This window comes from Bubalus kerabau, chromosome 13 (assembly GCF_029407905.1).
Source record: "Bubalus kerabau isolate K-KA32 ecotype Philippines breed swamp buffalo chromosome 13, PCC_UOA_SB_1v2, whole genome shotgun sequence".
NCBI lineage: Eukaryota > Metazoa > Chordata > Mammalia > Artiodactyla > Bovidae > Bubalus > Bubalus kerabau.
In genome coordinates, this window is record NC_073636.1 from 39,900,700 (window position 1) to 39,917,183 (window position 16,484).

Consider the following 16,484-nt stretch of genomic DNA (forward strand, 5'->3'; position numbering starts at 1 on the left):
TTGACCCACATACAGGTTTCTCAGGAGACAGGTACAGTGGGCTGATACTCCCATCTCTTTAAGAATTTTCCACAATCTGTTGTGATCCACACAATCAAAGTCTTTAGTCCTTAACCATATGACATAAATAATATCTATTTCACCAGGATTAAAGAAAGAATCAATGTAAGTTCAGTTCAGTTGCTCAGTCATGTCTGACTCTTTGCAACCCCATGAATCGCAGCACGACAGGCCTCCCTGTCCATCACCATCTCCCGGAGTTCACTCAAACTCATGTCCATCAAGTCAGTGATGCCATCCAGCCATCTCATCCTCTGTCGTCCCCTTTTCCTCCTTCCCCCAATCCCTCCCAGCATCAGAGTCTTTTCCAATGAGTCAACTCTTCCCATGAGGTGGCCAAAGTACTGGAGTTTCAGCTTTAGCTGAAACTATTTCAGCTAAACTATTTCATTCCTTCCAAAGAAATCCCGGGGCTGATCTCCTTCAGAATGGACTGGTTGGATCTCCTTGCAGTCCAAGGGATTCTCAAGAGTCTTCTCCAACACCACAGTTCAAAAGCATCAATTCTTATGTGCTCAGCTTTCTTCACAGTCCAACTCTCACATCCATACATGACCACTGGAAAAACCATAGCCTTGAATAGACAGACCTTTGTTGGCAAAGTAATGTCTCTGCTTTTCAATATGCTATCTAGGTTGGTCATAACTTTTCTTCCAAGGAGTAAGTGTCTTTTAATTTCACGGCTGCAGTCACCATCTGCAGTGATTTTGGAGCCCCCAGAAATAAAGTCTGACACTGTTTCCCCATCTATTTCCCATGAAGTGATGGGACCGGATGCCATGATCTTCGTTTTCTGAATGTTGAGCTTTAAGCCAACTTTTTCACTCTCCTCTTTCACTTTCACCAAGAGGCTTTTTAGTTCCTCTTCACTTTCTGCCATAAGGGCGGTATCATCTGCATATCTGAGGTTATTGATATTTCTCCCGGCAATCTTGATTCCAGCTTGTGCTTCTTCCAGCCCAGCGTTTCTCATGATGTACTCTGCATGTAAGTTAAATAATCTATGTAAAGTGCTCTCTAAATACCTAATCTGTCTTTAGAAGCAGAAAAATTATGTGCACACAAATGCTTAAGAGAAATTTTAAAAATAAACTTGATTTTTTAGAGCAGTTTTTGATTCACAGGAAAATTGAATTAAAGGTAGAAAAAAATTTCTATTTCTGCTGCCCCCTCCACCCCTTGCTGCCCCATGATTAATATCCACCACCAGAGTACTGCATTTGTTACAGTCCATGAACCTACATTGTCACATCACACGTCATTATCATCCAATGTAAGAGTTTATTTGTGATGTTGTACAGTGTATAGGATTTGATAAAAAATACAGTGTCATGTATCCATCATTACAGAATGGTAAAGAACGGTTCGTGCTAAGTTGTGTCAGTCATGTCTGACACTTTGCGACCCTAAGGACCGTAGCCTGCCGGGCTCCCTTGTCCATGGGATTTTCCAGGCAACAATACTGGAGTGGGTTGCCATGCCCTCCTCCAGGGGAAAGAACAGTTTAACTGCCCTAAAAATCCTCTCTGCTTCACCTGTTCATCCTTCCCTACCCATTTTCTTCTGGAAGCCACTTACTTTTTTTTTTTTTCAGACTATCAGCAGTCTTTTTCAGAATATCATATCATTAGAATGATACAGTGTATAGCCTTTTAAGACTGGCTTCTTTCACTTAGTAATATGAATTTAAGATTTCTCCATGTCTTTACATGGCTTGTTAGTTCATTGGTTAAGAGATTTTTGACAGCTGCCAAGTCTCTTGTTTATGTATTTATGTATGTAGAACTCGGAGAAGGCGATGGCACCCCACTCCAGTACTCTTGCCTGGAAAACCCCATGGATGGAGGAGCCTGGAAGGCTGCAGTCCATGGGGTCGCTGAGGGTCGGACACGACTGAGCAACTTCACTTTCACTTTTCACTTTCATGCATTGGAGAAGGAAATAGCAACCCACTCCAGTATTCTTGCCTGGAGAATCCCAGGGACGGGGGAGCCTGGTGGGCTGCCGTCTATGGGGTCGCACAGATTCGGACACAACTGAAGTGACTTAGCAGCAGCAGTACCGTTTTTTAAGATTCCACATATAAGCAACATCATATTTTACTTTTTCTGAACTAAAAACGTTACTTCAAAAAGTAGAAAAATCTTGTAAATTGTGTATGTGGCTCACATATTTGTCTCTTTCATTCAAAACACTGCCGTCTATGGGGTCACACAGAGTCAGACATGACTGAAGCGACTTAGCAGCAGCAGCAGCAGTATGTAGAACTATCACATCTACCTCTGCAGATAGTTTTTTCAAAAAGCTTTTTATGCTGATTTCTCAAATGGAAGTCATTCGTAACCAATATAAAAACAGTTGCCATAGTTCTATATCACCATTTTATTATTTAAACATTTAAAAGTTGTCTCACTTTTCTTTTTTTTCTTTTATTTATTTATTTTACTTTACTTTTCAAATTCTAGATGAATGAGATTTTATATAACCGCCATAAAGAGAAGTCACCTATGGAAATAAATAAATAGCTATTAAAATAAAAAAAGATATTTACCTTAAGTGAATTCCCTTAAATCTGTAACTATATGCAATTGATTTGACAAAGTTTAATCATTTATAGCTGCCTCTCAAACCTTAGAATGTTTCATTTCTGATTGTCATCCTTCCATCTCACAAGTTTTTATTGTGTGGTAATTCAATCCAGCTATTGTTTCTAAAGCAAGATTTATCATCATTATTACTTTTTTTTCCTGACCGTCAATGCCTATTTAGATATATCTTCTCATTTACTTTTCTCTCCTCAACATTTCATCCTGTATTCTATTCCTTTCTGATTTAAAATTTTCTTCTTCCTGATATACATCTTGTCCTAGTTCTTTCAACAGGGTTCTTTGAATGGTAATTTCTTTGTAGTAAATTGTCTTATATCACCTTGATTTTTAAACGATTATTCAGCTAGATATAGAACTCTCACTTAATGATTATTTTTGCCTCTGTATTTTTGAAATACTTGTTCTGGTAGTTGGGAAACAGTAGTCTACAGGCCACATTCAACACATTAACTATTTTTTATGTGGCCCACAAGCTAAGAATTAAAAAAAAAAAAACATGTTTAAACAACTGAATAAAAGACCAAAAGAACATTTCAGGATACACTCAACTATGTAAAAGTCAAACATCAGTGTTCATAAGTAAAATTTTATTGGAATACAGTCATCATGTAATTTGTGCAAGAATATATCTGCTGCTGCTGCTGCTAAGTCGCTTCAGTTGTGTCCGACTCTGTGCGACCCCATAGACGGCAGCCCACCAGGCTCCCCCGTCCCTGGGATTCTCCAGGCAAGAACACTGGAGTGGGTTGCCATTTCCTTCTCCAATGCATGAAAGTGAAAAGTGAAAGTGAAGTTGCTCAGTCGTGTCCGACTCTTCGCAACCCCATGGACTGCAGCCTACCAGGCTCCTCCATCCATGGGATTTTCTAGGCAAAAGTACTGGAGTGGGGTGCCAACAGCAAGAAGTCAAATGATATAATCTGTGTTTTGAAAGAATGCAGTGCACACTGTGTAATTCCATTTATATAGTGTTCAAAAAATGGCCAAGGGCACTATGAGATAGAAGTCAGAATGGTGACGACCTGTGGATGGGGCCACATTCCGGGGTGCTGGGAACGCTCCGCACTGCTCTTAGAGTCAATGCGATGGCGAAAATTAACTTCCCTGTTTTCCAGCTTACTGGCTTAGACCATAATAAGGTATTTCCCCTTAGGAAACAGGAAAAAAAGAAAAAGGAAGGGAAGGAAGGAGGGAGGACAAGAAAGAGAAGGAGGAAGAGACACATACACATTGAGGACCCTAGACATCGAGACAGATGAAGCTCGTCTTGGGCCTGTGGTTCTGTCAGCAGCATCTCCCGCGTGTCTTTCTCAACATGAGACTCTCCGCCATTGCTGTCATTAGAGATTCTCCTCAAAATGGCTGTGGGGAAGGCTCGGTCTACAGAGAAAGCTGTAACTTTATCCTGGAGCTTCCCAGAGACTTTCATGGGCATAGGGGGCCCCTCTGGAAGCCCCTTGCAAGCCATGTCTCTTACACTTATTTGGCCACAGATCTCTTCTCACCTTAGGACTTCCCAGGTGGCTCAGTGGTAAAGAATCTGCCTGCCAAGCAGGAGACGTGGGTTCAATCCCTGGGTTGGGAAGATCTCCTGGAAAAGGAAGTGGCTCAGTATTCTTGCCTGGGAAATCCCATGGACAGAGGAGCCTGGTGGGCTACAGTCTATGGAGTTGCAAAGAGTCCGACATGACTGACTGACTAACAACAACTCTTTCAACCTCAAAATATCCCCCAGGACTGCCGCCCTTTGGGCTCTGGTTTGGGGGAGCTCTGTTTGCCCAGGGGGCAGCATCTGTATTTCCCCTCTAACTCTTGACCATGGTGGCTGAGTAAATATGAGGACCCTGAATCAGTAAATAATTCCTTTCAATGTTCTTCAGTCCTACTGTTTGAATATTTTTAAAGCAGCTTTGTGGAAAACAAAATTATTGTTGTAGTCACTTCTAGCCAGGCCAGTTCTCAGAAACCTCATTTTCCTGGAGAGACACGTGTCAGCTAGTTTTGGGGGACAGATGTCATAGCCTACTCCCAGGGGAGATGTATCCCACCAAACCATGCTCACCCTGACCACACAAAGACTGAAGGAATGTCCCATTTTTGTAAATACGTAGCTAGACTGGCTCATCATCTCAGGTTAACAGTGGGCTGTTTTTCTCTCTTTTGGGGACAGGATCAAAAATGTCAGTACTCACTTCTCCAAGAGGAAAAGTTGAAGTGGTACATTGCCGAAGAACAGAGACACAGGATATTTATTGTATCAAAAACCTCATTAGAAAATTTACCCAGAAGCTCTTTGGAAATCTTAATATCATCTATCTTCTGTAAGTATGTAGCCAAGGGGCTCCACTCCTTTGTCCTCACAGGGCTTATGGCAAGGAAACAGACAGCAGGAAAGTCTGCCCTCCTGAGCAGAAGGTCTCTGGGAACAACCATCACTAAGTCCTATAACAAACATAAAAATTGGAAAGATTTCTCACAGCTTTTGGATTCAGGCAAACTTGTGTTCAAATCTCGGCTGCCTCACCTACCAGTAGAGTCACTTGAAAGTAAGTTAATAATATTAGCTACAAATATTGAGAATTTATTTTCCTTCAGATTCCGTGCTTTGCCAACATTGTCTTGTTTAATTCTGAGGTAGCCACCATCATGCCCATTTTTACACATGAGAAAGTGGAGGCCCACCCAAGGTCCAGCAATTAGTAAGTGACAAAGCCTGAATGTGCTCTCAGCCACTTCTGTTGTTCTGTTCTTCTAAACTTTGAATTAGGCATAGTTTTTTTTTTTATGAAAATATCTTCTTTCTCCCTGTTTTGTTTTGTTTTTGGATACTAGAATATGAATATAGGGCTTTCCTGGTGGCTCAGATGATAAAGAATCCACTTGCAGTTCAGGAGACCCGGGTTTGATCCCTGGGTTGAGAAGGGAATGGCTACCCACTCCAGTGTTCTTGCCTGGAAAATCAGTGGACAGAGGAGCCTGGTGGGGTACAGCTCATCGGGTCGCAAAGAGTCGGACACGACTGAGTGACTAACACATACAAATATCCTATAATCAGCTCCTTGTTATTTTTATTGAGCATGCTAAGAGATAGCTCAGTATTTTGGATCTCATAAAGCTTCACATTAAATGCAATTGAAATGTTTAAACTAGGCCAGCCTAAGACATTAAAATTTACAGTTTCTGATCACCACACTGACGAATGTAATGTAAATTTGGCATAGTTTTGTTGGAGAGCAGTAGGGCAATATGTATAAAAGCTTTAAAAATATGTATGCCAATGAAATTATTTCTTTTTTTTGGCCTTACTGTGGATTAAACACCTTAATGATGTCCTCTGGATGGAAACAGAGGAAATGTGTGTGTGTGTGTGTTGATATGCGCGCACACACACACACACACACACACACACACACACAAGTTGTCAGAATGAAATCAGAAACTTCAGGCCAACAGCAGGAACCCATGCCACTTTCTCCTTGAGAATTTTTTGCTACATTCTAGAAACCTCACACTTCTGTTTTGACAGGTTTGCAAGGAACATAAGTTAAATACTCCCTACACTTAAGGAGGGAGGTGTTAGACTTCTTTGTATAAAATTATATTATTTGTAGGGATGAAGGAGATATAAACCCACTGCATAAAAGTAAGGAAACTTGGCCATTTCAACCTCAGCATGAATGAAAGGGTTGGGGGGAGGGATAAAGCTCCCCTGCAAAAGCTTCAAAACTTCCTAATTAATGGATGCATTTTCAGACAAACAAAACTAAGTTAATTTGCCCATAGACTGAATAAAGTAAAGGCAGTGGAAAATTTGATTAAAAGTGGTTACAGGTTAGTACTGTATCTAGGAGACTGCTAAAATAAATGCAGATCAGGTCTGAAAGGGTGGAGCTTCAGCTTAGACTTCAAATAATACTCACAGATAAGGTTCCAAGGAACATAAACTCGCAGCTAAAAATCATGACACAAATACACAAGGAGACAGTCAACATTAATGAAAATCAAAGACAAAAACTATACAGAAGAATCAGACCCAAAGACTTCAGGTATTAAGTCACAGGATATAAAATGACTATACTATGTCTAAAGTGAAAAGGTATGTTTTAAAAGACCATAAAATGAAAAATGAGTATTGAAAAAGTCTAATAGACCATCTAGAAAGAAATAGAGTTAAAATTAAAAGCTCAGTAGATGAATTAAGCATCATAATAGACACAGGTAAAGACAGATGTACTGAACTGGAAGATCAATAAAAATAGATTACCTGGAATTCAGTACAGAGAGACAGAGACAAAACATAAAAATGGGATACTTAACAATTAGGTATGATCAGACATCTAGAAGGACATAATAGAAAGTGGAAGTGTCAGTATTTGAAGAGATAATGGCTGAGAACTTTCCAGAATTGTTGAAAAGCACACATTCTTACAGAAAACTCAATGAATTCCAAATAGGAAAAATGCACAGAGAATTCTACAACTAACCACACCATAATGAAACAGCAAAACACCAAAGTTAAAGAGAAGATCTGAAAAATACCTGTAGAGAAAAAAGAAGTTGCCTGCAAACAACTACAAATTAGTCTAATGATAATTCTTACTAGCAACAATGGTACCCAGAAGACAGTGAAATGTTGGAGAGCAGATAACATCAAACTAGAATTTATACCTAGTAAAACAATGTTTCAATACTTAGGGGGAAAAATGAACGAATTTTTTAGATAAACAAAAACTAGTTTATCAGTTACTTTACTGGTAGACTCTGAATTAAGGAAATTCTCAGAACATACTCTAAGCAGAAGGAAAAATATCTCTGCTGGAAAAACCCAATATAAAAGAAGGAAAGTAAACAAAAATATGTATAAATATTTTAAAAAATCTAGCTTGTATGAAACAGTAACATTAACAATGACTAATCTAATATAGATACTAACTATAAATGGTAAATTATAAAATATAAATAATGAGTTAGATAAAATGCAGGACAAAAATAGCTGATAAATTGGGGGTCATGTGATTAAATTGAAAGTAGCTTTAAGGATTTGTTGAGGAGGAGGCTGTGGTAGCTAGTATTCAGAGGTGTTCCCCCTCCCTCCCACTAACCACACACCCTCCATCAAGTCCTTTTCAAGTCTCTTCTTGTCCTGAGTAAGGGCTGGCCCTGTGTATAGAAATCAGCAACAGGGATGCTCTATGACTTCAAGTCTAGACCGTAAGAAGTCTACAGCTCCCCCTGCTCTCTGAAATGCTCCCTCTTGGAACCCAGATGCCACACTGTTAAAGGCTCAACTCACAGGGCTACATGCAGGTGTCTCTCCTGACAGCCTTGGCCGAGCTCTTAGCCAATAACCAGCACCAACCGCTAACAGTGTGAGCGGAACCATTCTAGACGTTGGATATTCAGCGGACTCCAGCTATTAGCACCACTTGACTGCCGTCTCCTGAGAGACCTCCACCAAAAACTGCTCAGTCAAAACCAGCTAGCTCATAGAACCATGAGAGATGATATACAATCACTGTTTGGAGCCTAGGGGTGGTTTGGTACATGTCAGTTGATAACTGAAACAGAGGGTAAAGACTTTGTTAGAAATACATGTTAACTTGGGCTAGTATAATCATTAAAGGATAGGCGTAGAGATAACTGCTGATCTATAGAGGGGAAAATTGAACAGGAAATTAATAAGAAACCAGAATCTAAAAGCAAGAAAAGAGGAAGAAAAAAGAAACAGAAAGCATAGAACACATTAAAATCACAAATAATAGGAAGATTGAAAAAAATTCTGTATATCGGTAATCAAATGTATCTGAACAAAATTCTTCAGTTAAAATATAAAGATGAGTAGATTGGCTGAAAACAGAACGAAACGAAGAGCAGTCATGTTTTACACATGAGACATACCTAAGGTATAAAAAGTCACAGAGGGATTTAAAGTTCAAGTATTGGGGGAAAAAAGGGACATGAAGCCTTGTTTCACTCTCACTACTTAACGAGGCAGAAAATGGGAACCCTTTTCCAACAAGATTTTCACCAAATACAGTTAAGTAAAACGAGTACTGGCTGAACTTAAATTCCTGAAACCTATTGAATAAATGAAGCACTGCTTTAATGGAAAGAACTCTTGATTTCTATTGCTGGTAACATCTTTGAACTTTAATATGTTTTGATGAAATACATATGTGTGCACACGTGTGTGTGTGTGTGTATTTTTTAAGGGCTCCTTTGGCTTGATTTGGCTTATTACAAAGGATAATTTTAAACCAGCTTTAAAGGCACACACCTCCCTCTACCTTATCCCTCCTTTCCCGCTTTCACTCCCACAATGACTTTTATCTGTCCTATAGAGGACCTATTCGCTAAGCAGTAATAAGTGGAAATTGTATATATAAAATGATTTGCTGCCAAAGTTACTTTTTGCAATCACGCTGTTTGGAAACTGCAGTGCATTTTCCCATTGAAATAAAGTTATTGGTGGCTGGCTTCCCAGGCCACCCCAGAAAAGCCTATTTAATCTGTACTGTGTGTGCGGTATAGCACTGTGCTAATTGTGCTGCAGAGCACCACCACCACCCTAGCTTCCCATGGAGAAGTGAATTTCAGGTTCTAATTGGGATTCCAGGAACACCTTTCCTTTCCTTCGCTGAAGGGATGGTGCCTGCCCGGTCCCAGGTCTTGCCCACTTCCTCCTCTACCACCTTCATCACTGCCATCACTGATGCTCAGTGATCAAGGTCCTGATCAAGGTCAAGGTCAATGGTCCTGCGCCCTTGACCATTCTCATCCGGGTTAGATTGAGGACGAGACTCAGTATGAAGTCATAGGTCATGGCTCTGGGAACCCGGAGCAGGGGAGCCCAGAGGACAGGAGCTGGAGGGAGACGGGCAGAAGTAGAATGAGGGGCAGGGGCTTCAGTGAATTAGATGAGAGAATCTGGGGGGCTGCCCCTCCTGCTAATGAACGTCCTGTGTGGATCCCGTGTTCTCAATACCTGAGGGCAGCCAGCTGCAGAGCTTGGGCCAAGGGCACCCTGCTGGGAGTCCCCTGTGGCTAAATGTTGTGACTTCCTGTGAGAGGGGATGGTGGCTAGAGGTGCTGAGATTGATGTCCCAAGTGCAGTGGCTCCTTATGATGCCCACAGCTCTGGTGGTACCAGATTTGACTCAAGTGATTTGACTCCAATTATGTAGAGCAATTTTTGTGTTAAATGTTCTATCTTCATTTTTATAGTTAGCTTCTACTTATAGGAAGGGATACTGGTTTTCCTTTTATGATAGTAATGTAAAACTTGTTATTGAAATAGACTCATTGTAGCCAAAAGTGAACTGGCTTAAAGATAATAATGATGTGTAGGAGGTGCATGTGTGTGAGAGACTCACAGGGGTCAGTTGACCATCCTAAACGTGTGTTTTGGCCAGCACGATGAAGCTGGCAACATGGAGAGTGTGCAGAAGTCTGCAGTCGATGTTTCCCGCACCCGTCTCCAAGGGAGGATCCTGGGCATCTCATATCATAGACATAGCACCTTTCTCAGGAAGTGTAACTTTCTGTAGAGATGTGGTTGATAGTGCCAGGTGTCCTGAAAGATGTTCCACAGATGCTGCCTCATCGCTGCCACCTGTTGGAAAGGTGGTCACACCTGACTCAGCAGGTGCTGAACTCCAGGAGCCCAAGGTAGGAGAAAAGGACACCTCTTCCTCTCACGGTTGGTACCTTCTTCATGTGTGCAATTCAAACCATTCCCACAGGGAGAAAGCAAACCTTGCCATCACCCTCCACAATGACCAAGAGGAGATCATGGCCCAGGCCACCTTCCTGGATTACCCCAACTGGAATATCGCCACGCAGGACGATTGGGTGTCCGTGTTCCGGGAGCTGGACAGTGACATACCATGCACAGTGAGTGACCACGCGTGTCGTTTGTGAGAACAGCCTGAATTTCCGAGGGAAGTCCTGTGTTTCTCTGTGGATCGCCTCAGTTTTCAGACTGAGCAGTTTAAAGGTCATGACAGAAAGTATGTGAAATGAAAGACATAAACGTAGGTGGTGGAGAGGGAAGGGGAGTCTGGGAGCAAAAGGTCTCTGAGGAGGACCTGGGGGAGCAAGGAATTAGCGGAGCAGCAGAACTCTGCTTCCCATGTCTCCATGCTCTGCTCCCAAGTCTCTGACCTGCCTGGTGGTCACCTGCCATTTACGCCATCTGCTCCTGAAATACTGGCAACAGAGTCTCAGGTTCAAGTCATGCTCTGTAATTTTTAAAGCGCCCTTGTGGGCTCTGGCTCATTTGACGTCTTTCAGTTGCAGATGCAGGACACCCTGTGAACCCACGGGAGCCCGGTCGGCAGGTCCCAGGAAAGTGGGGCTTTGGGAGGGGTGCCCAGCCTGAGTTGACCCTGCCTAGGCTTCCAGAGCCAGGGCCACGCCCGGTCCCAGCTGCTGGGGAGAGTCAGAAGCTGCGACCATGGAGTACAAGAGTGTGTCCCCGGAGCCCTGGGGAATGGCAGTCGCGTGCAGGGGTGGATTGGAGCATACACACAAACAGGCACAGCCAGCACGTTGGCTACCCAGCATCTGTCCATCCAGATTCCACCTCCCCCTCATCCCCTGTGGTCCCCTCTGCCCACCACCCTGTGCTCTCCTGGTCCCCACTATCAGGAAAGTGATCTCAAACTTTGAAATAGGCCAAAAAGATCTGCTCGGTCAGGGATTGTACCTTTGATTGATTTTCTATTGACTGAGCTGTTTTCCAGTTCTGCAGGAGCAGTGATTAGCTTGTAGATTTGGGTCCATTTGAGATGTAAGTCACTTCTGTCTGGTGGAAGAGATAACCTCAAAGGTCACCATTTCTGACCCTGCAGGACAGGAACTCTTTGTATCTAGCCAGGCAATCTTCTAACAATTTCCTCATTAAACTGCCTGAAGACAGCTTCTCAAGTGCAATGAATCATTTTTTGTTGTTGTTGTTTTTGTTTTTAACCATCTCGCTGGTTGCCTCCTGAATTGATGCATTGAATCAATCTCTGACACTTGCACTTTGTCTTTGCATTAGGGTCATGATTTTACCTTCTCAAAAATTATAAATTAGCACGATTCTTCATAAATTCTTTCCCCTTCTATTCCTCTTCTTGTTCTTTTAAGATTGTTTTCTTTTTCAACTACTTCCTTCAATAGTGTCAGAGCTGAGTTTTCCTGTATGGTACGCTAGCCACATGCAGCTACTGGGAACCTGAAATGTGGCTAGTTTGAATTGAGATGAGCTATGTGTATAAACAGCATATTAAAAAGCAGAGACATTACTTTGCCGACAAAGGTCCATCTAGTCAAGGCTATGGTTTTTCCAGTAGTCATGTATGCATGTGAGAGTTGGACTATAAAGAAAGCTGAGCACTGAAGAATTGATGCTTTTGAACTGTGGCGTTGGAGAAGACTCTTGAGAGTCCCTTGGACTGCAAGGAGATCCAACCAATCCATCCTAAAGGAAATCAGTCCTGAATATTCATTGGAAGGACTGATGCTGAAGCTGAAACTCCAATACTTTGGCCACCTGATGCGAAGAACTAACTCATTAGAAAAGACCCTGATGCTGGGAAAGATTGAAGGAGAAGGGGACGACAGAGAATGAGATGGTTGGATGGTATCACCGACTCGATGGACATGAGTTTGAGCAAACTCCAGGAGATGGTGATGGACAGGGAGGCCTGGCGTGCTGCAGTCCATGGGGTCGCAAAGAGTCAGGCACAACTGAGCGACTGAACTGAACTGAACTGAACTGATGTGTATAAAACATACTCTGGGCATCAACACTCAGTAGGAAAAAGAAGAGTGTAAAATATCTTGTTGAGAAGTTTTATACTGACTGCTTCTTAAAAGGGTAATAATTTAAATAGATTGAATAAAACATATTAAAATTAGTTTAACCTGTTTACTCCTTTTTAAAAAATATATCTAATAGAAAATTGAAAATTACTTATGTACCTAGCATTTGTGGCTTGAATTATCTTCCTATTGTTTAGCATAGGTATAGACCCTTATGGCTTAATGTATTACCTACCCCAGGGGTATCTGCAAATGAAATAATGATTTTTATCTTAAAGCTGAGGAATAAATATTGAACTGTAATATTCTTGATGGAAGAAAGAATTTGGGAAATACACCAGCCAAGTGATAAGCCATGTACCGTAAGCCAAGTCCTGTTCAGAATATAAAAGATGCCATGGGGTTAGGCCAGTCTGTGCACGGAAAGTGCTCGCATTGTGGCATTACGTTGTCACTCACTGTCCCTGGTGATACCTGAATTCTGGAGTTTGTGTTGTTTACCTTTGGGGAATTTTCAAGCTCATGAACTAAACTCATGATTCTTCTCTCACCATTTTATGCCTGATAAGCTCCTTCTGAGTGTTCTGAGGGCACGTGCCACCCAACAGGAGGGGAGACCAAAGCACAGACATGCCGGCAGCCACCCAAGGCCACCTATGAAATTGCTCAGGAAACAGGAGACACAGGAGTGCTGCTGTGTCTGGACTGAGGTGCAGGCACTGCCTTCCCTTTACCACTCAGCTACCTCCCATTTGCATCATCTCCAGAATTTGAGGGTTTGCCAGTAAGCACAGGGGTACAGAGTCGAACAGGCCAGTGTGGGGATGCACAGAACAGTTCAGAAGCCTTCAATACAACTGTGCTGTACAGGAGAAATTGATGCAGCATTGTAAATCAACTACATGCTCAGTGGCTCAGTTGTGACTGACTCTTTGTGTGGACTGTAACCCACCAGGCTCCTCTGTCCATGGTATTTTCCAAGCACGAATACTGGAGTGTGTTGCCATTTCTTCCTCCAGGGGATCTTTCCAACCCATGGATTGAACCTGAGTGCCCTGTGTCCCCTGCATTGCTGTTGGATTCTTTAGCATTGAGCCATGAGGGATGCCCCCAAATCAACCATACACTTTGACAGAATTTTTTTTTAAGCTATGGGGCAGAGCTCTTTAAAAACCCTAAAATCTTATCCGGAGAGTCATAGAAGAATCTTTGCTGCTTTGATTTCCCGCTCAGGTTCTCTGGATCTTGAGAGTAGGGTTAGATTCTGACTCTGGGAATGTGGAACGAAACAAACCATTGGATTCATAACTGGGGCATTTGCCTCCCACCCTGGAAATTCGGGAGAGACTCTTTCCCTCGGGTGTCACTTGAATAGAGCAGCAGCTGCTGGCCCGGGAGCCCCAGCATTGTCTTTCACTAGGCAGTGGGGCCCCAGGACAAGACCACGGAGTTCTCAGTTCTCAGTCGGTTTCACGCCCCTGTAGGTGTGCCCCTGCCACGTAGCTGGCAATGAGGCGGGAGGAAGGGCCGAACGGAGGCTCTCCATGTCCGTGAACAAGTCCAAGCTAGGAGGACAGAAAGCGGCTTGAACCCTGCCTGGGTGTCTCATTTTAGACTCAAAGTTTCATCCACCAGCACCTGGCAGCTCTGGGCTGTGCCCACCTCCAGACCCTCCCGCGACCCCACCTCCCACCTTCCCCTTGCTCTGACTCAGCCTCTAACCATGTCCTGTTTCCTTCTGCAGCCTCTGAACACACTGTTCATGCACCTCTTTGTGGCTGTGGACGAGTATTCTGTCGGCTGTTGCAAAGAGATTATTCGGTGAGTGGCCACAGTGTGGCAGACGGTGACGTGGAACGCTGGTAGCAGCATCACAGACAAGACTTGCTCCTGTCTCTATCATGTCTTTAAGTATCTGGATAGTTCAGAGATATTTTTTTGAACTAAAGTTTAGGTTGCTTTTTAAAAAACTTTTTATTTTGTGTTGGGGGTATAGCCGATAAAAAATGTTGTGACAGACTTGCCATACACATACATGATAGATAGTTTAAAAATATTTTTAAAGGTCCTAATTCTTTGTGGTGTTCAGTTTGCTTTCCGGCTCTAGTAAAGCATTTCCTCTGAACAGCAGTGTAATTTCTGAAAGAAAACAATCCTTCCTTTAAATGGATGCCTTTAACTGCTGCTACTGGAGGCAAACAGGTTGGACTGTCCTTTGGGAAAACATGGATTTGGGGGAAGAAAGGAAAGAAAAAGGTCACAGGCTTGAATGTTTGTAAAAATAGCTTTCCCCAGTCTTATCCTGAGACACGTTATTAACAGGACAACTGGCAGAACATCGTTAGTAACAGGTCATGGGGAAACATGACCCGCTGAGTTCCCGAGGTGGATCCCTGACGTTTGGGGGTGGTGGCCTCTGTAATGTCACACCAGAACCTTCAGACACCAGGGCAAAGGTTAATCTCAGCAGAAATCTGGTGCACCGCATGGATGTGGTGCCTTGGTTCTTGCCACCTCCGTGGAACAGATACAAAACGGGGCCTTTTGGAATCCAGAGAAAAGCAGAGAAGAGAAAGGAATTGTAGGCTCCCTTTGCTGGTGGGGAGCAGAGCGCCCGGGTGCATCTATGAATGTCTCATTTTTGTAGTGAAGGCGTGTGTCTCACTCAGGTGCTGATCTCAGAGACACAGCAGTCAGTGGTCCTGAAGAGAGATCTTACTTCATTCCCTGCCCAGGAACTGAACCTGGGTAGCCTGGATGAAAACCAGGAATCCTAGCCGCCAGACCCCCAGCGGCTGGAGGCTAAGAATCAAAGTGACCCGGGCTCTTTCCCCATGTGAAAGCAAGAATGTTTCAAGGAGGCAAAAGCTGTAAAGACAGGCACAAAGTTTGTTACTAAAGAGTGCAGCATAGCATGTGGGAGAGCAGACAAACAGTTGGTTTATTGAAGGCAGAAACAAGGCAGGGGCGTACCTGGAGAGGAGTCCTGAATGAGAGCAGTAAAGAGGTGCTTTGAAGCACTTGTAATGGGCAGTCCTTCCAGATCTTTGTTTACAATTGGCCAATTACCTTGTTTCTTTCCTCATTCCTGACTGGTCCTAGGACCCTCCCCAAGATGCCTGTGCAGCTTTTTTCTAAAATAGATCCCACTGTAGAGGCCTAGGGTGCATGTTCCCTTTTTGACCCCCTTTTAGAAGGCTTCCTGCACATGTGGGAACAGGGAAGTTTTCCTTGACCTCGGGAGTGGTCATCTTATCTCTCTACTTGAGCAGAGCTCAGCTTCTGCCACTAGCTTTGTCCTTGGAGTTCTGGGTGGGGACACAGCTTGAATTTTACTCCCCTTGACAAACACCAGCTGTCTGGCCCCGAGGCCCATCTATCTCCTACCTCAGTGGCTCACGAGGTCACCTTGCTGACACCCTGACCCTCTCTTACCCTCATCAGGACCGTGTTCAAGGCGGTGCTGGACCTGCACTTTGTCTTCCTCATCGTGCCATCCTGCATGAGCCTCGGTAAGGCCTCCTCCACCATGTCCTAGCTCCAGGAGCTGAGACAGGAATTTCGTGCTTACAATGGGGCATCGAGGATGGGACATAAGAATGGTCTCCAGGTCCTTAAGACATAACATGCCCATCTGATTGTAACAATTAAAACACATGTTACATATATATGGAATCTAGAAAAATGGTACTGAAGACCTTATTTACAGGGCAGCAGTGGAGAAACAGACATAGAGAATCGACTTATGGATGTGGGGAGAGGGGAGGAGAGGGTGAGATGTATGGAAAGAGTAACATGGAAACTTACATTATCACATGTTAAATAGATAGCCAATGGGAATTTGCTGTGTGGCTCAGGAAACTCAAACAGGGGCTCTGTATCAACCTAGAGGGGTGGGATGGGGAGGGAGACAGGAGGGAGGTTCAAAAGGGAGGGGACATATGTATACCTATGGCGGATTCATATTGAGGTTTGACGGAAAACAACAAAATTCTGTAAAGCAAT

The 16,484-nt window shown here is 43.2% G+C and overlaps 1 protein-coding gene across 1 annotated transcript in view; it reads left to right on the top strand.

The window, feature by feature from the left end:
* Positions 1-16,484, top strand: part of CFAP61 (cilia and flagella associated protein 61) — a 251,944-nt gene that overhangs the window by 1,519 nt on the left and 233,941 nt on the right. Inside the window, exons 2-5 of the mRNA XM_055543290.1 lie at positions 4,840-4,990; positions 10,412-10,562; positions 14,224-14,300; positions 15,924-15,991. Coding sequence (XP_055399265.1) covers positions 4,848-4,990; positions 10,412-10,562; positions 14,224-14,300; positions 15,924-15,991 — 439 coding nt within the window. The 5' untranslated portion in view covers positions 4,840-4,847. The remainder of the gene's footprint in view (positions 1-4,839; positions 4,991-10,411; positions 10,563-14,223; positions 14,301-15,923; positions 15,992-16,484) is intronic.